This window comes from Corythoichthys intestinalis, chromosome 3 (genome assembly GCF_030265065.1).
Source record: "Corythoichthys intestinalis isolate RoL2023-P3 chromosome 3, ASM3026506v1, whole genome shotgun sequence".
In the NCBI taxonomy this organism is placed as follows: domain Eukaryota; kingdom Metazoa; phylum Chordata; class Actinopteri; order Syngnathiformes; family Syngnathidae; genus Corythoichthys; species Corythoichthys intestinalis.
Genome location: NC_080397.1, coordinates 49,965,026 through 49,989,003, shown reverse-complemented (window position 1 = coordinate 49,989,003; position 23,978 = coordinate 49,965,026). Strand labels below are relative to the sequence as shown.

The 23,978-nt window shown below is 39.5% G+C and overlaps 2 protein-coding genes across 4 annotated transcripts in view; both read left to right on the top strand.

The window, feature by feature from the left end:
* Positions 1-524: 524 nt before the first annotated feature.
* Positions 525-13,986, top strand: qng1 (Q-nucleotide N-glycosylase 1). Its single transcript, XM_057832097.1, has 7 exons — positions 525-608; positions 2,923-3,117; positions 5,215-5,361; positions 6,586-6,698; positions 9,769-9,912; positions 12,005-12,200; positions 12,267-13,986. Exons 2-7 carry the CDS (start codon positions 2,928-2,930, stop codon positions 12,494-12,496), a joined length of 1,020 nt encoding a protein of 339 aa, XP_057688080.1. The 5' UTR covers positions 525-608; positions 2,923-2,927; the 3' UTR covers positions 12,497-13,986.
* A 133-nt stretch (positions 13,987-14,119) lies between these two features.
* Positions 14,120-23,978, top strand: part of LOC130913456 (kinesin-like protein KIF27) — a 42,780-nt gene continuing 32,921 nt past the window's right edge. For 2 of the 3 annotated variants that reach the window (XM_057832092.1, XM_057832090.1), the window contains exons 1-2: positions 14,120-15,083; positions 23,229-23,426. In XM_057832092.1, coding sequence (XP_057688075.1) covers positions 14,786-15,083; positions 23,229-23,426 — 496 coding nt within the window. In that variant the 5' untranslated portion in view covers positions 14,120-14,785. The remainder of the gene's footprint in view (positions 15,084-23,228; positions 23,427-23,978) is intronic. The other variant, XM_057832091.1, reaches the window with a different exon arrangement.

The window sequence follows — 23,978 nt, the reverse complement described above, 5'->3', positions numbered from 1 at the left end:
ACTCTGTATTTTTATCCGCTCCCATCAGTGTGGTACACAGTACATCACCTAACACGGTGGCTGTTATTCACCCTTTAAATTGGCAGAGTTCTGTAAAACTTTTAGTAGCTACCGACGTTTTTAAAGACATTTTAGTTCAACATGAACCTATAGTAAATGTTTAGTCTTTTCTATGAGACGAGCCTTTTTATTTATCCAATCGTGGCCTAGTTATGTAAAATTATTCCAGTTAAATGTAGTTTTAACCGGTGTCTTGGTTTTCATATTTTCTGGAAATGATAAGTTACATTTGTAATTTTTTTTTCTTCCAGATGGGGGTTTGACAATTTTCTCCTCGTGTGTATGTGATTTATTTGTTTTTTGTTTGTTTGTTTGTTTTCAATTTTTTTTTTTTTTTTTTTTTTTTTTATTATTACTTGACGGAGTCTCGTTGAACAATTCGATTAATACAAATTTTGGTAAGGAAACGATCCGACCCTACTTCAGTTTTAATGGGATGACATCATTGAGTAACGGAGGTTCTGATTGGCCAAAATCTTGGGAAACCGGAAGTGAGACCGACACGAGAAAGTATCGTGACAGTCCAGTCAGAGTCACGGATTTGGTTGGTAAGGCATTTTTTTAAATAACAAACGAATTAAAAACTGCCGTAACACAAATACAATTTAGCGTGTTAGCATTCTAAAGTTCAGAACTTTAGTAAAGACGTATTTGTAGGGAAAACAAAACGCTATCACGTTTCATTGCTTTTGATGGTCGAATTATAATACTTGTATTTATTGTAGATTATGTGCCAAACCCTATCAAAGATGAACACAAATCGATTAACATGCTTGCAAACACTTTTAGGCTATTATTTTATTTTTTAACCTATCCTGTTCAGCTGCTTGACACGGAGAATGGGAATCTGAGTGTATTTATGGTCTGAACAGTTTAAATGAATCACGTGGGAGTATGATAACCTCCCAATGTGATGATTCATCGTTGTATTTCATTTATTAGGAGAAAGCAGTGAGCAGGAAGGGTTTATGGGGAACAGAAAGGAAAATATGAAAAAAAAGAAACAAGAAATACATTCAACACCTACACTAGCTATGAATATAGTAGTGCTATCATTACTAATGTATTCATATTTGTATTTAACTGAAGTCACTCAGAGCAGGGTTGTGCCGAGGATCTTATTTCTTTTTTCCCATCCCAAAACGGCCGTTTCGGTCCAAATTTTTCATGCTCACGCTTTTTCTCTATCAATGCGTGCACAATGGCAGTACACACGCAGGATAGTTTATGTACTACTACTAGGCTACTACAAAGACAGTGTTCTACTTCACCTACAGTGTGTGTCGGAGTTTTTGTACAGGAAATAAAAGCGCTCGTGTATTATAATGCAAATCCCTGCAGCTAGATGGCGCAATGACTCACAAACACATCTGGGAAAAAAGGTCCAATAAGCCTCGGTTTAAACACCCACTTTTCACAACACTCAAATAAATTCCACATGAATATCAGACAGCGCTCTGCGCGGCGGCAGCTCAACAGTAACAACAAACAATAATATGGCTACAATACAAGCTATTTGAAGTATTTCACCGTCTAAAGCTGCAAAATCTTTTCCTCACTGGGCACTATTAGAAACTCATAATCATCTTCATGTTTGACCTCAAATTGAATTTTAGAAAGTTTTGCAGTTTTTGTAAAGAAGCTGTCAGGTGATGACCATGTTATTAACAGAAAAAACAAACAAACAAAAAAAGTGTTTTCAACATATATATTTAATACCCAAAGTTAAATACCCTATTGTTTCAATAGGTTTTATTTGCTTTATTTTTAACAACAACAACAGTTAAGAAACTACCAAAAACACTTTTTTTCCTACCCAACACCAGGGGGTGCTGCAGCACTTTCAGTACCCCACTTCCCACCACTGCATGTAGGTCTGGGTATCTGCGGGGTCTTAAAAAGTAAAAAAATAAATAAATAGATAAATATATATATATATATATAGTATATATCTTACATACAATAATTTCAATTTAAAGCCTTAAAATGCCCCAAAAATTCACCAAATCACACAAAAGGTCTTAAAGAAGATTTTGAAAGATCCTAAAAATCGATTGACGTTACTTTTATGTAGAATATGCATAAACTTCTGTCTAGCTCTTAAATGTTTCGATTTTTGAGGACACCAAAACGTAATTACACTGCAAAAACACACTTCCTCAAAACTAGTTCAATTCCCTTGTTTTCAGTGTAAATCTACCAGAAATAAGCGACATTATCTGCCAGCGTTTCAAGTAAATTTTTCTTAGATTTATTGAAATAAGCTTATTTTCAGTTAGCTATTTTTCTTAACAGACTTATTTTAAGCAATAAAGTAGTATTGTTTGTCTTTAAATTTTTTTTATAAAAAATTTTAAAAAACTTGTTTGCCAGAAATGTTCTCAATTCAAGAGTAGATATTGTTGAAAACATTTGAAAGCAAAATTTTCTTGATTTCGATTAAAAATGTTTCGGATGTATGTGGTTAATAAGAACAAATAGTAATATTTACTGAAAATGAGTGGAATAATCTGACGCATTATTCTGTTAACTAGTCTTTAACACATAAACCAAGATCGAGAAAATTATTTGACTAGATTTAAGAAAAATAGTCTAATTAAGGCGATATAAATTTGCTGTGTACAAAGTGGAACTACCTGTACTGCCGGGTCATTTCCTTCAAGTCTTTTATTTATTTATTTATTTATTTTTTTTAAATCTTTTTTTTGCTGGTATCGATGTGAAATAAGTCTTATACTGTATTCAGTATGGTCTTTAGAAAGTCTTAAATTTGGTTTGTGGAAACCTGCAGAGACCCTGACATAGGTTGATTGACTGTCTCATCTTGAAACAATCCGAAAATGTCTACATCGTGTGTTTTAGCTTCAATGGAGCCGCCCTTGTTCCCTCGAGAGTCCGGACAGTTTGTTGCAGAGCAGAGTCAGGATGTGTTTGTGGAGGAAGAAGGTGTATGGAAGGTAGCGGAGATGCTTTACAATCTGCGGGGCAAAGATGAGCTGAGGGCCAGTGGCTGGAAGAAGGCCAACCCCCTGGCCCCTTCACCCACCTCAGACCAGGGGAGTCATCATGTAGAAGATCCAACACAATCACTAACTCATCAGTTCTTAATTGTATTATTCTTTTATACAGGTTATTGTACCACTTTATTAAGTACTTGCTTTTCCAAGTACTGCCAAATATACAGGGTGACCCAAAAAATGTCTGGCCTCAAATTTTGATTGCTGTCATTTCTTGATTACCACCTGCCCCCCACCCACTCCTGGTAATAAAAAGAGACTGCAGCTCTAGCAAGTTCATTTTGTTCAGAACATCATATAAAATATATATACATTATATATACAGTCGCTGACAAAAGTCTTGTTGCTTATCCATTTTGGGTCCATTCCATCAGGGACTGTATATATATATTCATTCATTCATTTTCCATGCCGCTTATTCCTCACGAGGGTCGCGGGGGTGCTGGAGCCTATCCCAACTAACTACGGGCAGTAGGCAGGGGACACCCTGAACTGGTTGCCAGCCAATCGCAGGGCACAAGGAGACATACAACCATTCACGCACACACTCATTGTATATATATATATACTCTATATTTACAGTACATTCCCTAGACTGGCTGAAAGAGAACTTTGAATGCCATGTAATCAGTGTCATGAATTGACTTTGAATGGCCATCTCACAGACCAGACCTTAGGCCCCTAGATGTCTTCCTTTGGGGCTACCTGAAGAACTGAGTGTATGTACAGAGACCCAGAACCATCACTGAACTGAAGGAAGCCATCAGAGAGGGAATAAGACTCAGTCGTCTGCCTATAAGGATGTCTTTAACAACATTGTGCTGCGCTTCAAAAAATGCATGCAACTGAATGGTGGTTACCCTGTCCACATACTCTAGAAAAAGGAAGAAAAGGCAAAAGACTAATATTTCTTAATATACTAATAATTTTCTCTTATTTCAACTCCCCCCAAAAAATCAAGAATTGACACCTATTAAAATTTGGGACAAGTTTTTTTGTAGTATTACCATGGAAAAAGTTTAATTTATGTGTTGGACACTCCAGTTTTCATGGACGATTATGGGAACCAAAAACTCCACAAATACTTTTCAACACATACATATGGCGGAAAACACAGACAAGACTGAAAAAGCAGTTTCTGCTCTTGCACTCCTCTTTAAAAGAAACTGCTGTATTTCAAGCCAAAACAACTGTTGCGTTTAATAGAACTATTTGTCTATATGCTGCCATAGCAGATTCATGGCGCATGAAGCCCCCGAACTATTTTTAATTTGTCCGTTTTACCCTGAAAACCCCCGTTTACAGACGTCGCGCAACCGCTTTTGTTTCAACCCAGCCATAAAATGAAGGCAATTAATTATATTTATTATTCAAAATGTCTGTCGTTTTTAGCTTAGAATCATTCATTGATGTCTCATATTTCGTTTAAAAAAAAAAAAAAAAAAACGGCTTTAAAAAATTATTCACTCACATATTTTAAACTTCTAAACAAATTATGTCACAACGAAAAAAATGGCGTCTGTAAAAAAGTCACGGATATCGACCTCGACATCGATAATTGTATTTTTATTTTTACTGTCGCATTTTCTCCGATATTTTTGATAATAATCGATCCAAAAAAAGAAAAATAGAAGAAAAAAAAAAAAGTTTAGAAAGGTAAATATATGAAAAAGAACATCTCGACCACTCCTTGATGTCTGCGATTTCTGCATCGCGGCCCTTGTTATATGACCATGTTTCACACATAAAATCCCCAAAAAATCCAGCTTTGGCCATTCACAGCTGTGTCTTGACACTCACTGATACATGCGACATGGGGTTTTTGGATCAAAACAACATAAGTACGCGATAATATCTTGTTAAAGTCATGGCGTCTGTTATTCTGCTCTCGCGTGTTCTCGCCTCCAGATAAGGTTTTGCTGTTTAAAAATTTTTTTTTTTTTTAAATGCCCTCCTGTTCAAAAATGTTCTTCCCCCAGAAAATTGAGATTTCAAACTTTCGAATGATGTATCACATATGCATATCGGACAATTTTGAAATTTGGCCAAATTGGGGATCTCAAAGCGGAACTTCAAGTCACCTGAGTGTTTTCCGCCATATACATATAAATATATGTGCAATTATACATTCTGCAGGCCTTCAATTGGGTGTTTGTGGTGGACACCATGAACTTTTCCTTTTGGCCTGATGAGGCAACACGGCAGTGCGAGGTGACCTTCCGAGGGATCACACACACAGGCTACATGACCTTGTGCGCTGCCATCACCAGAGCCATGGAAGAAGGTGAGATGCCTTGTATACAGTGGGGAGAACAAGTATTTGATACACTGCCAATGGGAAATTGGCAGTGTATCAAATACTTGTTCTCCCCACTGTATATAGTCACCTTGAGAAAAGGACGAATAATAACCTCAAAGTAGTGATACACCTTCAAACACGTTTTCAGAAATATAACTTCTAAATCTTCCACAAAACAATAACAATAGATTTTAGGGTTAGGGTTCAATATTTATCAATAACTAAACTGAGGCATTTTCAAAAGTCACAACTTTACAGTGACATCACACCATTTGTGCATACTCCGGTTGCCCAAATGAAGCTGCAATTCTTTCTCATTCATTTAAGCGCTTTCATGTTAGAAATGCAACAGTAAGTGCTTTACAATTATTATAAACAGTCAATGCAAATAAACAGGCGGAAAAAATGGGAGATCCCCAAAACTCCTAAAATGCATTTAAATGTATCTATTTAAATATATTCCGTATTGGTTCAATACGAAACGCAACTTTTAGTTCCCAATTCGGAACCATTCCTTATTTCAAGGGACGGGTGGCAAGCCTAGCCGATTGCGACATTTTTCAGAGGGTCGGAATCGGGTCAGCCTTTCACCCTCCCTCCTGCAAAGCAGTGCGGCCAAACTGTCCAGCTTGCATTTGGTACTTAACGTTAACGATGATTGACAGGTTTGTAGCTTTGATCTTGCCGGAGAAACTTGCTAGCTCTACGATCAAAGGCAAAAATCGGTCAATCATCGTTAAACTTGCATAAGTGTGCTGTGTAAGTGAGAGGCAGCGTGAGCGTCAAAGCGTGAGTGGACTCACTCAAGCATTTAATAAAGACAAGCATTTTTCTATGTTATTCTTCTTTATAAATAATTCACATTATGAAGGTAGCATGGTGGGACAGTAACATGATTGGAACATTTGAAAAAAAAAAAAAAAGACTCGGGTGCAATAATATGCGATCAGGACCCTCTTACCTTTATAGACACACATTTTTTAGCGAGTTATCGCCTTGACTGACATTTACTTGAACTAGGACCATTTGTGTAACTGCTCATAGTGTCGTATGCACATTTGCAAATAGACTCCGGATATGTATCAATTACACTGCTCCCCGTGAATCATTTGGAATGATGTTCGAGTTACTTGATGGAAATGACTGCTTTCCAGCATCTAGAGCTTTATTTTTGAATGTCCTTTTACCATGCTTTTCTTACTTTTTCAGGGGTGCCCATTACTGACCCAAAGTTCTTCTCCCAGATATCCATGGATGAGTTGGCGCACATCCTTAGGTCGGACAACAAAACGCCCATGCCCATGCTTCAAGAACGCCATAAGGTTTCAAACATTTTTATTTATTATTTACTTTACTGTCATAAAAGTGTCAGAAGAAGTAAATCAGTGTAATTAATATTGGCTCTACTTTGTACAGAAATGGCGATATATCACTGTAACTGTTATGCAATTAATCAAAGTTACTCAACTGGTAGGTTTGTGACCTAAAAGTGGTTTATGGTGCTTAAGTAGGTTCCCTAGCTTACCTCTCTCATTCCTCCTTGCTGCAAGCAAATAACTTTCTAATACAGTATCCATTTGCAAGAGTAATGTTGTTTGACTAAAATAGAAATTAAAAATAATACGTGTTGTTACAGATTACAAGGACTGCAGTAACAAATAAAATGCTTGTAAAATAGCAGCTGGAAATAATGATGAGCACACATACAAAATTCTTTGAGGTTATATCCCAAAGATGGGCAATTGTATTCTAATCATTTTGGTCATACAAACAAATAGCACCCGTATCAATACAGTTCAAATACCACATATCATTTTAACACAATATTAGACAAAGCTCTTGAGTGAGAGCCTCTCACTCAAATCGCATTTAATTGCCATTGTATTCATAGCCACTTAGCTAAAAAGACGGCAGCTAATCTGCTACTTCAATTTTTACGACCAGAATAATTTACCACAGTTAACTGCCCGATACGTAAAGAGTAAAGTTGAACCATTTAAAGAAGCACTTGGTAACTTTTCAGTTTTGGTCGATTTTAGTGACGCCGGTGGACAAACAGGGTAGTGTTTTGCCTTAAGGAAAACTGTTTCCCATGAGGACCACCGCACACCTGCACAGTGTCGTAAAATCATCAATCAATCAAAAATCAATCTCCCGATCGCCTGCACATGGATTAAACAACATTTCTGTTTCCAGCGGCTGTGTGAAGGATGACTAGTAATAAGGTAACGAAGCCAGTTGTGGCGAAACAATATGATATGACGGTTAGCAACCGTGTGGTTTAGTGTGGCCAACTTAATTTTGGGGTAATGATGTCAAAGGTCACAGACACAGAATTCATCGATAATTTGACAACAGATTAGCCTGTCATGTTTACAGGATAGGCAATAAAGCCACAAAGGTCTATATACACTCACCGGCCACTTTATTAGGTACACCTGTCCAACTGCTCGTTAGCGCTTATTTTCTAATCAGCCAATCACATGGCGGCAACTCAGTGCATTTAGGCATTTTAGACATGGTTTAAGACAATCCCCCTCAGTTCAAACCGAGCATCAGTATGGGGAAGAAAGGTGATTTGAGTGACTTTCAACGTGGCATGGTTGTTGTTGCCAGAAGGGCTGGTCTGAGTATTTCAGAAACTGCTGATCTACTGGGATTTTTACGCACAACCATCTCTAGGGTTTACAGAGAATGGTCCGAAAAAGAAAAAATATCCAGTGAGCGGCAGTTCTGTGGGCGGAAATGCCTTGTTGATGCCAGAGGTCAAAGGAGAATGGGCAGACTGGTTCGAGCTGATAGAAAGGCAACAGTGACTCAAATAACCACCCGTTACAACCAAGGTAGGCAGAAGAGCATCTCTGAACGCACAGTACGTCGAACTTTGAGGCAGATGGGCTACAGCAGCAGAAGACCACGCCGGGTGCCACTCCTTTCAGCTAAGAACAGGAAACTGAGGCTACAATTTGCACAAGCTCATCGAAATTGGACAATAGAAGATTGGAAAAACGTTGCCTGGTCTGATGAGTCTCAATTCCTGCTGCAACATTCGGATGGTAGGGTCAGAATTTGGCGTCAACAACATGAAACCATGGATCCATCCTGCCTTGTATCAACGGTCCATGCTGGTGGTGGTGTAATGTTGTGGGGAATATTTTCTTGGCACTCTTTGGGCCCTTTGGTACCAATTGAGCATCGTTGGAACGCCACAGCCTACCTGAGTATTGTTGCTGACCATGTCCATCCCTTTATGACCAGAATGTACCCAACTTCTGATGGCTACTTTCAGCAGGATAATGCGACATTTCATAAAGCTGGAATCATCTCAGACTGGTTTCTTGAACATGACAATGAGTTCACTGTACTCAAATGGCCTCCACAGTCACCAGATCTCAATCCAATAGAGCATCTTTGGGATGTAGTGGAACGGGAGATTCGGATCATTGATGTGCAGCCGACGAATCTGCACCAACTGTGTGATGCCATCATGTCAATATGGACCAAACTCTCTGAAGAATGCTTCCAGCACCTTGTTGAATCTATGCCACGAATAATTGAGACAGTTCTGAAGGCAAAAGGGGGTCCAACCCGTTACTAGCATGGTGTACCTAATAAAGTGGCTGGTGAGTATATATGGCGATGCTTTGAATTTGGCTGCTTAGGTAGAAATCCGCTCTCTGAGTGCTCCTCTAGTTTGTTCATTCATTTGGCTTTTGTTTCTTCATTATTCAGTTAATCATTCATAAATTTCATTTTCCCTTTCAAACGTTGATGTTTCTAAATTGCATTGTTATATTGTCTTAGATATTAATTGAATTTATGAACACCTCTTTGAGAGCGAACGCATCTGCAACAAAGTATTATATAAATAGTGGTGAGTTCAGCTGGAATACAATGACTGTATACCCTACCAGAAAAACAACACATGACTGTATACCCTGCCAGAAAAACAACAGTTTATAGTAACCTAACTTTCGTTATAAGTGACAACATGCTAGTTGATTTCTGGTGATGTCATCGCCAAGCTATAATGACATCAAATGAAATCATTTTGAACACAGTTTAATTCATCATAGCGTATCACAACATTACAGTAAGGTGAGGGATGACATCGGTGAAATCTTACTCTTAAGTCCTTTGATTGTATGGCGAAATAGAGGCTTTATCTGTTCCCGATGTCACTTTTTTAAGTTCTTGTTCAAAAAGCAAAAGAAGTGTGAAAACCTTGTGACTAAAATACTTATATTCATGTTAGGGATGCTTATTACATCAGCATTCTATTGCCTTTCTATAGTCACAACAGTGATGCTGCGGTATCGCCAGAAACCAGTTGCTCTGATACTGTAGACTGCGATTTACCAGCCCCATTTTTGTCAATGTGGCTCTCATTAGGTGCTGACTGAAGGAGGTCGTGTGCTGTTGGAACATGGTGGAAGCTTCCAGAGCTTCATCAGCCAGGCTGAGAACGATGCCCGCAAGATGGTGGAGCTTATCGTAAAGAAAATACCCTCCTACCGAGATGAAGCTGTGTACCAGGTGTGAATGCTTTACGTAATGGTCACCTCGCACAGATTTATAATTATGGTATAGGATGCTTTTCATCTGATTCCAGTCATCTGCAAAATGTTGCGATCGGCCTGATTTCCGATCACATGATCAGGCCGGGGACATCCCTACTTTTAATCTGTGTTTGTTCATTTAAATGTATCTCTGTTGAAAGGTGCTTCGAAATGAAATGTATTGTTAGATAGATTGATGAGTTTTATGTACATAGGAACTGATCGGTCAGCATGTTCAGGTGAAGAAGCTGTGATGTCACTCGATCTGCTGGCTACCGTTTATGTCACAGCTGTGTAATTAAAAAAATGGGTCATACTCAATTCCCCCTTAAATTTCCGTATACAGTGGGGCAAATAAGTATTTAGTCAAGCACCAATTGTGCAAGTTCTCCTACTTGAAAAGATTAGAGAGGCCTGTAATTGTCAACATGGGTAAACCTCAAACATGACAGACAGAATGTGGAAAAAAAAAAAAAAAAAAATCAAATTGTTTGATTTAAAAAAAAAAAAAAAAAAAATTCCAAATTAGAGTGGAAAATAAGTATTTGGTCACCTACAAACAAGCAAGATTTCTGGCTGTCAAAGAGGTCTAACGAGGTCTAACGAGGCTCCACTCGTTACCTGTATTAATGGCACCTGTTTTAACTCATTATCGGTATAAAAGACACCAGTCCACAAGCTCGGTCAGTCACACTCTAAACTCCACTATGGCCAAGACCAAAGAGCTGTCAAAGGACACCAGAGACAAAATTGCAGACCTGCACCAGGCTGGGAAGACTGAATCTGCAATAGGTAAAACGCTTGGTGTAAAGAAATCAACTGTGGGAGCAATTATTAGAAAATGGAAGACATACAAGACCACTGATAATCTCCCTCGATCTGGGGCTCCAGGCAAGATCTCACCCCGTGGCGTCAAAATGATAACAAGAACGGTGAGCAAAAATCCCCGAACCGCACGGGGGGACCTAGTGAATGACCCACAGAGAACTGGGACCACAGTAACAAAGGCTACTATCAGTAACACAATGCGCTGCTAAGGACTCAAATCCTGCACTGCCAGACGTGTCCCCCTGTTGAAGAAAGTACACCTCCAGGCCTGTCTGCGGTTCGCTAAAGAGCATATGAATGATCCAGAAGAGGACTGGGAGAATGTTATGGTCAGATGAAACCAAAATAGAACTTTTTGGTAGAAACACAGGTTCTCGTATTTGGAGGAGAAAGAATACTGAATTGCATCCAAAGAACATCATACCCACTGTGAAGCTGGGGGTTGGAAACATCATGCTTTGGGGCTGTTTTTCTGCAAAGGGACCAGGATGACTGATCTGTGTAAAGGAAAGAATGAATGGGGCCAAGTATCAAGAGATTTTGAGTGAAAATCTCTTTCCATCAGCAAGGGTATTGAAGATGAGACGTGGCTGTCTCTTTCAGCATGACAATGATCCCAAACACACAGCCAGGGCAACAAAGGAGTGGCTTCGTAAGAAGCATTTCAAGGTCCTGGAGTGGCCTAGCCAGTGTCCAGATCTCAACCCCATAGAAAATCTGTGGAGGGAGTTGAAAGTCCGTGTTGCCCAACGACAGCCCAAAACATCACTGCTCTAGAGGAGATCTGCATGGAGGAATGGGCCAAAATACCAGCAACAGTGTGTGAAAAGCTTGTGAAGAGTTACAGAAAACGTTTGGCCTCCGTTATTGCCAACAAAAGGAACATAACAAAGTATTGAGAGGAACTTTTGGAATTGACCAAATACTTATTTTCCACCATGATTTGCAAATAAATTCTTTAAAAATCAAACAATGTGATTTTCAGTTTTTATTTCTTCACAGTCTGTCTCTCATGGTTGAGGTTTACCCATGTTGACGATTATAGGCCTCTCTAATATTTTCAAGTGGGAGAACTTCCACAATTAGTGGTTGGCTAAATACTCATTTGCCCCACTGTATGTCATAGCCCCAGCTGAACAATGAAAAAAACAAGTGTGACTTACGGGCTAAAAATACTTGACATTTATCCCTATGAGAAACGGCATCTTGTCATAAAAACAATGCCATCTGCTTTGTTTAAGGGGAAGAGAATCTCATTGTATAAGAGGGCGCAGATCCTCGTGGCAGATTACTGGGCCGTTGCAGCAGCCAGAGGCGAGGCGGACATCATCAATATAGACTGGCTTACCATGTTCGCTGACTACCGGGTCCCACAGGCCCTTGTCTACTTGGGCGCACTGCGATACTCGGAATCTCTAATGCACACACTCAAGAGTGGTACATTTTAAATTAGCTAGACCGGCACAATCAAATGAGATCCAATAATCAAATGTTTGCATTCAGGTGAACTGTTGGATTCGGGCGACCGCAGGGAGGTGGAGATCAGGGCGTGCTCCATTTGGGCAGTAGAGCGCATCAAGGACCGCCTGGACGAGCTGGCGCGGGAGCGAGGCAGCAACAGCGGAGGCATCAACTCTGTGCTGATCGACTTCTATCTATGGCCGTATGCCAAGCAGCACCACAGAGAGATGGCCCACATTCCCATACACCACACACGATGTGTTTACTACTGACTACTGCAAGAATGCTGCCGCCAGTGTCCGGGACTCTTGACAAGTACCTTTATGGACATTATCTGAATAGTCAATGTTCCTATTAGCCACACAGTGTGGATACACACCTCTGTTCAAAAGAGGTTTTGTGATATTAAAGCAACACTAGATAACTTTTTAGTTTTGGTCTGTTTTAGCGACGCTGGTGGACAAAAACGGTAATGTATTGCATTAAGGAAGACTGCGTTTCCCATGAGGACCAGCGCACACCCGCACAGTGTCGTAAAATCATGATCTCCCGGTCGCCTGCAGATTGATTAAACGACATTTCTGTTTCTAGTGGGTGTGTGAAACATGAATAGTGATAAGGTAATGAATCCACTTGTGGCTAAACAATAGCATATGACGGTTAGCAACTGTGTGGCTAACCTCCCCACCTGACCTGTCAGCGCCAGCGAGTGAAAGCCGGGTCATTGTTTATTCTTGAGTATCCTTTTATCATGGTAAACTTTTTTTTTCCTCCTCGGACAAAACTTTTTGTCTTTTTTGTTGCTCTGCCATCTTTGCAGAATTTGCGCAAAAGCGTTCGAATCGACTTCTGTCTTTATAATGAATGGAGAAAGGGGGAAGCAACGTATGCCGTTAAGCAGTCAGCACATTTGTAGATTTTTGTGTGGCACGGTTCTAGTGCTGCAACGATTAATCGATTAACTCAAGTGTTCGATTAGAAAAAAATATTCGAATTAAATTTTGCTGCTTCGAGTATTCGTTTAATTAAAGTGACGTTGTAATGGTTTATTTTGAAAGTGTTCGCATTTAGTTTTATTGATTTGGGTGGATACACTGCCTTCTAGTCTGCTTCAATTCACATGGCTGAATCCAGGTGCTCCCTGTTAAGACCAATATAAGCTAAATTTTGTTTAAGCTAATGTTTTTTTTAATGCATTCGTAATTTAGTTTATAGGTATATTTAGCCAATTTTTGTGGGAATATGTGTCTGAATCATTTGTTAAGAGCATTGTAAAAAAGTTAGCATTTTATAGCATTTAAACTTTAAAATGTATTTTTGCGATGTAAGTTAGCCAATTGTTCTTTTGTTGTACATCGATCATCTTTTTTTTTTTTTTTTTTTTAAATACCGTTTGAGGCTCAGCTTAGTAATTTAATTTTTCATGTTCCTTATCCGATTACTCGATTATTCGAACTAATCGTTTATCGATTAATCGACTACTAAAATAATCGATAACTGCAGCCCTACACGGTTCCTTCCACCCTCCAAAAGTTAATTAATGCTAGTGAAGGCGATACAGATTCATTTAGTTGTCAGTCGACGTATCACAAATGTTATGAAAATATTTTCTAAGGGTTGAAAAGTTACCTTGTGTTGCTTTAAGTTTTTTTTCATTTAATTAATGTTTCTCAGTTCTTTAGGTTCAGAAAAACTTTGAGAGTCCAGGTCATATATCAAGATGAACCTAAAAGACACTAGAACCCTTAAATGCGGACTTCAATTGACGTCTCAATCAATGCACATACAGTTACAAGGCTTCCAACAACAGGTTCTGACAGATGGGAGTGGATACTGAAAGCGTTCCTTGAAAAAATTGAGTAGAGCCACAGAAAGGTATAAAAGTGGATGTCCTACGATGGGGTAAAAAAAAAAAAAAATTCGTTTGACGCACATCATTTTTCTTGGAAATTTTGACATTTTAATCGACCAAAATGTTTTCAATGAATTTCACGACATTTTGTACAAACATTTTACGGAAAATTTTCTAACTATTTTTTCCTTCCTGGCTTTATTTATGTTTGTACTTAATTTCATAATTAATTGTGCGACAATAATCGAAGTGTAATCGTGATAAGGCACTAGAAAAGGTCTAAAACCGGTTTTGGCTGTCGTTCAAGGTTGGGTGCAAAATCGGGAGATACCGTATGAGGGCGCTGTTTTCTCATCAGGGTTGCTCTTGACGCACGTTCTTTGACTCCAGCCATGGTTTCCATGCCAACCGAGCAGCCACAGCAGACGCTCAAAGGTGAACAATAATATGCACGTTTTGCGGTAATTCTGTTGAAACAACGAGTAAAATTCAATATGCTGTGGCTACGGACTACATTATGAAAGAAGATATTTGAGAAGCGGATTGAGAACGTTCGTGACGCGTGTTGCTTTTGTCAGTCGCAGTTATATGCCTTTATTGTCTTATATCGCTCACTTTCATCTTTTGAAAAGTGCGCACAACCACTGTGGCCTGGTTTTGTTGGCAGATATGTTCAATAATTTAAGATAGAACAGCATTCAGGTTCGTCATGACCGAAGTTCGTATCCGCGTGGCGGTTCGGTTGCGTCCCCTCCTCCCCAGGGAGCGCCTTCACGCCCACCGAGAATGTCTACGGGTGGTCCCTGGCGCCCCGCAGGTCATCCTCGGCTCCGACCAGGTCTTCTCCTTCGACCACGCATTCGGGCCGAGCGCAAGCCAGGACGAAGTGTACGATTCGTGCGTGCGGCCGCTGACCAGGTGCCTGCTGGACGGAACCAACGCCACTGTCTTCTGCTATGGACAGACCGGCTCTGGGAAAACATACACGCTTGGTGGCAACAAGATGGGTGAGATGGAGACCCTTCCTTTTACATGCTGTATGTTAATTGTTGCGGATTTTAAAGAGAAATGTGTTTTAAAGTAAGATGAAATCGTACAAGTGTCTCCAAATTTAAAATAGGGATGATTGTGAATGGTTGTTCGTCTACACAAGGTTCGGTTGCAACATTGGTAGGGACTAGTGCTGCACCGATTAATCGATTAATTCGAGTATTCGATTAGAAAAAAATATTCGAATTAAATTTTATTGCTTCGAGTATTCGTTTAATTAAAGTGGTGTTTTAATGGTTTATTTTGAAAGTGTTAGTTTTATTGATTAGGGTGGATACACTGCCCTCTGGTCTGCCTCATTTCACATGGCTGAATCCAACTGCTCCCTGTTAAGACCAACGTAAGCTAAGTTTTTGTTTGAGCTAATGTTTTTTATGCATTCATAATTTAGTTTAAAGGCATATTTAGTTGTTTTTTGTGGGGATATGTGTCAGAACCATTTGTTAGGAGCGTTGTAAAAAAAAAAAAAAAAAAAACATTAGCATTTTATAGGATTTAAGCAAGCGGACTTTTGCTATGGTAAGTTAGACAATTGTTCTTTTGTTGTACATGGATCTTCATTTGTTTTTTAATACCGTTTGAGGTTCAGCTCAGGTGTTTTAATTTTTCATGTTCTTTATCCGATTACTTAATTATTCGAACTAACTAGTTAATCGATTAATCGACTACTAAAATAATTGATAGCTGCAGCTCTAGTAGGGACGATATAACAGCATTACCTGCATGTAAACTTTTTAATCGGAATGGGACATTAATAAGACCAGATTGGGTGAACGGGGGTCAGGGCTACATTTCTCACGAATATGAACCTAAATAATTGATATGCTAAATCAGGGGTGCTCATTATGTCGATCACGATCGACCAGCCAATCGCAATGCTAGTGTGGGTAGTTCTCGGCATCTCTCAAACACATTTTTTCTTTTCTTTTTTTTTTTTTAGGTACATAGTTAATTATAATTCTGTTGTGTTGCGTTAGCGACATACGAGGTTATAAAGCACCCGTCTCTGTCTAAGCAGCTTCTTGCTCACGTTTTTCTGGTTCTATAGTTTCCAGCAGAGTCCACTACATTTCTCAGAGTTTAACGTTAACAGAAGAAAACACAAAACACTTAGACGCTTCTCTCTAAGCAGGTTTCTACTCGAGTTTTGCAGGTTAGCAAGTTTACACAGTTTAATGTTATGCTTACTCTGATGCAGGTCGGACATTCAGTAGCAAAATTTGTGGTGTTTCCCACCTCAACAACAACATTGCCGTCTTTTTAAATTACTTAGAGTGGCTGCTGCTGGCTGAAAAAAACTTATAATATCCATCCTCTTCAAAGGGGGCGGAGGAGGGGGCACATTGTCGACATGTATTTCATTCAGGGCTGGGGAGTGTGAGCGGGTGTGTGTGTGTCGGGGGTGGGTCAAGTCATTACCCAATCAAGTGTGCATTTGGGGGTGGGGGGGGGGGGGATGGACCGGAGCATTCAGCAAGTTAAAAGGGGTAAAAGTAAGTTCAAGCATAATGAAAATAATTCACTTAATAATGATAGGGTCAATTCTATCCTTACAACATATATGAAAATGATCTAAATTACCTGTAAAGCTGAAGTCGTTGTATAATGCATATAAGGTTGCTCAAAGGTTGGTGGGGACAATTTGAGCGTCCTGAAAAGTTGGTAGGGTTATGTCCCTACTGTCCCTATGCAAACCTACGTCCTTGCGTCTACATGTGACCTGCAATTGGCTGGCAACTATTTCAGGGTGTATCCTGCCTCTTGCTCATGGTGAGCTGGGATGGAAGGCTCCGACAACCCCAAAACCCTCTTGAGGGTATGCCGATGTGTGGTATGGAGAAGATGAGTGGATGAATAAAATCTAAAGTTTCGACTTTAAACCAGGGGTGTCAAAGCACAGGTGGAGTTTTGTGGCGGGCGGGGCAAAAAATGTTGATGACCCCGCAAAAAATCAAATTAATTTACAAGATATATGCTCGGATAGTAGCTTAGCCCGTGCTCGTGCATACTGGCATCCCAGCTCTGTGTGTGTGTGTGTGTGTGTGTGTGTGTGTGTGTGTGTGTGTGTGTGTGTGAGCGCATGCATTTTTCTCTTATATTGTGGAGAAGTAGACGTCGCATCCTTTTTGACTAAATATTCCAGCCAGGATCTGTCCTCAGGTGGTTTTGGCTAAGCAAAGCAAATGATTGTCCCTAAGGTGCTAGTCACATGATTTGTTCAAAAAATCATTTTGACCCGTAACAAAAATATTTGTTGGGTTCATTTAATTCATTTTTGTTGTTTGTTTCTTTGCTTTACAACTTTTATAGGCAGCATTTTACCAGCAGTCTTAATTTTAAATTCATATATAGGAAAGTCATTACATGCAATGGCATTTTCGGCCACCAGGATGGGCTATGCCCCCCCTTAATCCCTGTGTATGTGTCAAAACGATTCCACAAAGGGTCGCATTGGGTCCTGGTCTTGGTTCCAACAGATCCAGCACGGACATTTCAACCAATGAGATTTTTGCTAAAACAAGCAGCACCTGACTGCAGTCAACTGATAACTCTTGTAAGACACCAGATTGGTGAAAATGTGTTGTTTTGTTGGAATGAAATCCAGAACCCACTTCAGCCCTTTGAGGAGTGGTTTGACCCCCCTGTTTTGACCAATCTGTCACTGTGTCACAGTGGTTCCCAAGTCCGGTCCACGAGGTCACCTATCCATCTTGTTTCCCATGGCTCCCTCTTTTGACACACCTGAATCAATTGATCAGCTCATCAGCAAGCTCTGCAGGAGCCTGATAACGATCATGATTATTTGATTCAGGTGTGTTGGAGGAGGGAGACATGGAAAATAGGCTGGATAGGTGATCTCGAGGATCGGACTTGGGCACCCCTGGTCTAAATGTTTGTGTTCTCAGCTCTATTAAAAAAGAAAATCAATCAAAGTGGCTTTCAAGACCCAACAGTTCCTTCATCTAACAAGGATTTTAAAAAATTATAAGTAATAAAAGCATGCCATTGATGATGAAAGATGCCCAGCCCATAATAGCAGAGAGACTTCCGTCAGTGATCAGTCAAGTGATCAGTCAATACCAGCCCTCCCTCTTTAGATGGATTAGCAGCCTATCACTATCAATGGCAATGAAAACTTGGAATTGTATCTGCGGCCTGCAAGATGGGGGTGTCTTGCTATCGAGCACCGTCAATTGCACTGGAAGATGTGCATTCACAGCCAGTCCTCCCAGTTGAAGTGAATTGTATGCAGGCCCGGAGTGACTAATCGGGAGCTTCTGGACGATTCCAGAAGGGCCGGCCGGCCAGAAGGGCCGGTCCGGGTTTTATTTAAAAAAAAAAAAAAAATTACACTGTTATAATTTTTTGTTTGGTATTTATTTATGACAGTGTCACTGAGTATAACTTACATTCTGTTACCGCTGTCCCTGTGGGCCGTCTTAAAAAAAAAAAAAAACAGTATTTTTTTTTTTTTCCAGACTCATCCTCACGTGTGCAGACGAAAAATACAGCATGCAGCTCCGCCCCCTAATTGTAGTCTGTATTGAGCCAAATTAGCTGCTATCTCGGTGCTCGGATGGATAAAAAGAGCAAGGGTGGCGCTGAAAAATAAGAATTAAAAAGAGAAAAGCACTCGTGAAAGAATCGGCAAAATGCGCGAAAATAGCTAATTTTTTTCATGCAACGACCTTGCTGCCTCAAACTACAGAGGATTACAACGAAAGTGGTAAGGCCAGATGGCGAATAAAATGCAACTTGCACCGTGTGATACGACAATATGTAATTGTGGAAACTTTGGCTTCTTGTAGCACCTCACAAGGGATATGTAGCAGCAAGCATTAGCCATAATGAACACGCCACAGGTGCAGAGCTGGAAGGTAGGATTGCCATGTCGTTCAGCGAGTGAACATTAGAATTAATATAATCAATTACGTGGCGTTTTTAAAGTGGAAATGGAACATGGATAATAGTATCATTAGAAGTTGTTACAATGTGCAATACGTATTCTTTATTTTTCATATTGTTATGTTGCTATGTTTGTTTTATCTGTAAGCACTCATTTTGTTAATAGTTGATGTTGCAGAAAAGGTCTTATTTATTCATTTATTTTAGGGCGGTAATTAATTTTTTTAATGAATCACGTTAAAATATTTGACGCAATTAACGCACATGCCCTGCTCAGACAGATTTAAATGACAATGACATGCCCACTTATTGTGTTTTATGGAGTTTTGCCGCCCTCCGCTGGCGCTTGGGTGCGACTGATTTTATAGGCTTCAGCACCCATGAGCATTGTGTAAGTAATTATTGACATCAACAATGGCGGGCTAATAGTTTATTTTTTGATTGAAAATTTTACAAATTTTATTAAAACGAAAACATTCAAAGGGGTTTTAATATAAAATTTCTATAAGCGGTACTAACATTTATCTTTGAAGAACTACAAGTCTTTCTATCCATGGAGCGCTTTAACAGAATGTTAATAATGTTAATGCCATCTTGTTGATTTATTGTTATAATAAACAAATACAGTCCTTATGTACCGTATGTTGGATGTATGTATCCATCTTGTGTCTTGTCTTTCCATTCCAACAATAATTTACAGAAAAATATGGCATATTTTATAGATTATTTGAATTGCGACTAATTACGATTAATATTTAAGCTGTAATTAACTCGATCAAAAATTTTAATCGTTTGACAGCCCTAATTTATTTTTCAAATGTATCATTTAATATAGTTTTTTTTTTAAATCCATTTTTAAATTTGTTCAAAATATGTTGTGTTGCACTTGTTAAAATAAAGCCACCTTGTTAAACAACCATTACCTGCACTGAATTGGAATACACAGAATTACAGTACACGGCTTTAGAGAACACTGAACACGTGTATGCATAATGACATAATTTTAAATGAGTGGGCCGGTCTGAGGCATGAAATTCCAGGGCCGAAAATGAGTCCCACTCCGGCCCTGATTGTATGTCTTTGTCAATGAGTTAATTTTGTGTCACTTGCATGTGATTTTAAGCATAAGCGGACTTTCAGGGTGGGGGCAGGATTGGATTGACTTTCCTATACAGTATATGATTTTAAAATTAAGACTTTTCCGGTAAAATATTGTCTATAAAAGTCTTAAAGCAAAAAAACAAACAACATAAATGAATGAAATGAACAACAACAAAATTTTTTTTATAATGGGTCAAAATAATTTTTCGAACAGATCTTGTGACTAGCACCCTAGACGGTCATCTGCTTTGCTTAGCCAAAACCACCCGAGGACCGAAGAGGCAAGATGGATATACGTCATTTTTTTTCCAAACCTAAGCTTTCAAAAGCGACAACAACTACTGAGCAAGAACCAGTGACTGAAATTGTGGACCATTCAACGCTAGAGACCACTGTCAAAATGGTGAGCGGAGTTTCAATTTGCCCCACTAAAGACGCTAATTGTACAACTGAGCCACCACCGGTGTCTTGCCAATGTAGTTAAACCCATCAAAAATTGTGTCCCCTGGCCACAGGAGCGCACACACACACATTAGTTATGAGTTATGTCGACTTAAACAATTAATTGAAGCCAAAAAAAGAACCACGGTTATATATTCTGGACAGTGACGTTTATAAACTGGAGAAACTCGATAGAGGACTTGACATACAGTAATAAAAGTTATAGGTAATCCTACGAGTAAAACAGTGAAACATTGCCTTTTTTTACGTTCAGTATGTATGTTACGTTATATGACAAAAAAAAAAAAGGTTTTTTTTGTTTTGTTTTGTTTTTACGGCTGGGCCGTGTTCTAAAACCTGGTAGATAACGACATCACCAAAACACGGAAATCAGTGCAGCGCAGTAGCTCCGCCCAGGGGATACAATTGACTGGGGTAACTACATTGGCGTACCATACTCAATGGATAACGATCTTGGCGAAAAGTATAGACCCTACCCACCGACGTCACAAAATCACGTGCTCGCTGTATGGTTCCACCCACTTGTCCGTCATTTTGTGTCTGTATTATCAATGGTCTCAATTGATCGAGCAATTTATAATGCATTTCATGGAAGACACGGTGCTTTCGGATGCCGTAAACTCACTTGATGCGTTGCATAAAAGGCGTTATGTGGAAAAGCTTCGGTTTATCCATTCGCCAGATCCATATTTGATGCCTAAATCGATGTTTTTCGACCCGCTGTCTCCGCCGTATTTGCCTGACATCTGCTAGCTACCCTGAACTGTACAACTATCTTGTCCACACAAAGTCAGCCTATTCTCACGAAAGTTTGAAAAACTTTAAGAGCTTGGAGGCTTATAAATACTTCGTTGCTGGTTGGGTGAAACAGGTCCTCGTCCACGAAAATTCGGCAGGAATCTATCTTGTGCTTGGAAAGGTGAGTTACGAATTTTTCAGTTCAAAATCTTTTGTTATTGCTAACATCCACTGTCAAGTCTAATGTATTTCATGTCGTTTGTCAGTGGAGTTAGGGCTTTTAATGTTTATATGGTTTAGCGATAGCACTCTCACTACATACATACGTGTATGTTGTCGGCGATTAGCCTAGCAATGATCTTAATTGTGGTTGTCAGCCCAAAACCCTCTATATATTAAATGCATCTTACCAGATATAAAATGACTACTACATAATCTGTGGTAATCGTTTGGAGCCCAGTTTTCTCGTCGAATTGCAGCAGCCCATCTCGCTCTCTTCTCTCCGGGTCTCTCGGAATCCGGTAGAACTTCAAGTGTCTCCGTCTTCTCCGTCTATCTTCTCTGTTATTGCAACCGACTGCCACACACGCCTTCACCATTTTGATTATTAATGTTAACGAGCAGAAAAACACGTCGTAAATAGGAGGAATGTACGTAGCCGTAACAGGGAAACATGATGTGTTGACGAACAATTGGGCGGCACCAGTCAGGAGGAAGGAGTTGTGACGTCACGTGGGTAGGGTCTATAGCCTAAGCAGCCTGATTTGGAATTCCCCTCAAGATTGATGGGAAACAAAAAAACTAGGGCTGTCAAACGATTAAAATTTTTAATCGAGTTAATTACAGCTTAAAAATTAATCGTAATTAATCGCAATTCAAACCATCTATAAAATATGCCATATTTTTCTGTAAATTATTGTTGGAATGAAAATATAGACACAAGACGGATATATACATTCAACATACGGTACATAAGTACTGTATTTGTTATAACAATGAATCAACAAGATGGCATTAACATTATTAACATTCTCTTAAAGCGATCAATGGATAGAAAAACTTGTAGTTCTTAAAAAATAAATGTTAGTACAAGTTATAGAAATGTTATATTAAAACCCCTCTTAATGTTTTCGTTTTACTAAAATTTGTAAAAGTTTCAATCAAAAAATAAAATCATAAAATCCTTTGGACCCAAGCGCCAGCAGAGGGCGCCAAATAACAAAAAACAAGTAACAAGCGGACATTACACTTCAGTCATTTTAATCTGAGCGGATCATGTGCTTTAATTGCGTCAAATATTTTAACGTGATTAATTTAAAAAAATAATTACCGCCCGTTAACGCGATAATTGCTAATTTTCAACTTATTATCATAAATATTCTTCAATATTCTAATTCTATTGCTGACAATGCGTTTTGGAGTCATCAACATGTTGTGCCCCCCCCACCCCAAAAGTCAAACTCCGCCTATGATTTTAAGATATTTACGCGTCACTTCTTGTAAATTGCAGTAGTGCATCCACTTAATCACACAAATCACAAATTTGGTTGTAAGGCGCTAATGTCAACATAAAAGCGTGTGATGTTGTATGTACAGTATGAATGAGCTACAACGTCCCTGTCAGGCAGAACAACTTTAGATTGGGCCTTCTGGTAGGCCGCACGTTTGACACCCCTAGAGTCTAGAAACAACATGGCCTGTGGCCCCACCCCTGAAACTGCCACTGTCCAAATGAATTCTGTCACAGTCAATGGCACTGAGCGTATAAATGAATTCTGAATGTTTGCTACAAAGTGATCATTATAAATATACAAACCTATGCACAAACACAATGTATGAATAAATTTTTGTAATTTATAAGATGCGGTGCATACTAATGGCATGGCAACATCCAGTAGATGCAGAAGGCGGCATCATATCATGCTTGGCCAAGGACGTGTTCTCACTGCTGGACAAGCAGCGATCTGAGGGCGTAGAGATTGCTGTACGGGTGTCGTATTTGGAACTGTACAAGGAGGAGCTTCGTGACCTGCTGGAGCTCGACACCTCCCGCAAAGAACTTCAGATCAGAGATGATTTTCGGGGGAACACAGGTGAGATAAAATCATCTTTTTACCCTTAAAAATCTTTTTCTCAGTGGTAAACATAGGTGGAGTTTGACTTTGTCGCAGGCGAGGCAAAAAACATGTTGATGACCCCGAAACGCGGTGTCAGAAATAAAATTAACTTAAAAGATATATGCTCGGTTAGTAGCTTAGCCCATGCTTGTAAATACAGGCATCCCAGCTATGGATGCGTGAGTTTTTTTTCTGTGGAGAGATAGATGCTGATTTTTGCGTTCCGCGGAGATATCCAATTTAATGCCTTGCCAAACGAATCCTCACCGTGGTCAGCTTTAACATGGCGGCAGGCAAAACAAGAGACTCCCATCATTTTTGGCTGAATATTCCATTCAGGACTATTTATAATTGTGCATTGAACTTTTTGTTTCCCATCATTTTTAGGGGAATTCTAAATCAGGCTGCTTAGGACAGCTATGCTTTTGGCCAAGGATGTCGCCCATTGAATATGGTACGCCCGGTTGTGGCTCTGGTGTACAATTAGCATCTTTAGTGGGAGAAACAAACTCTGCTCACCTCCGGCGT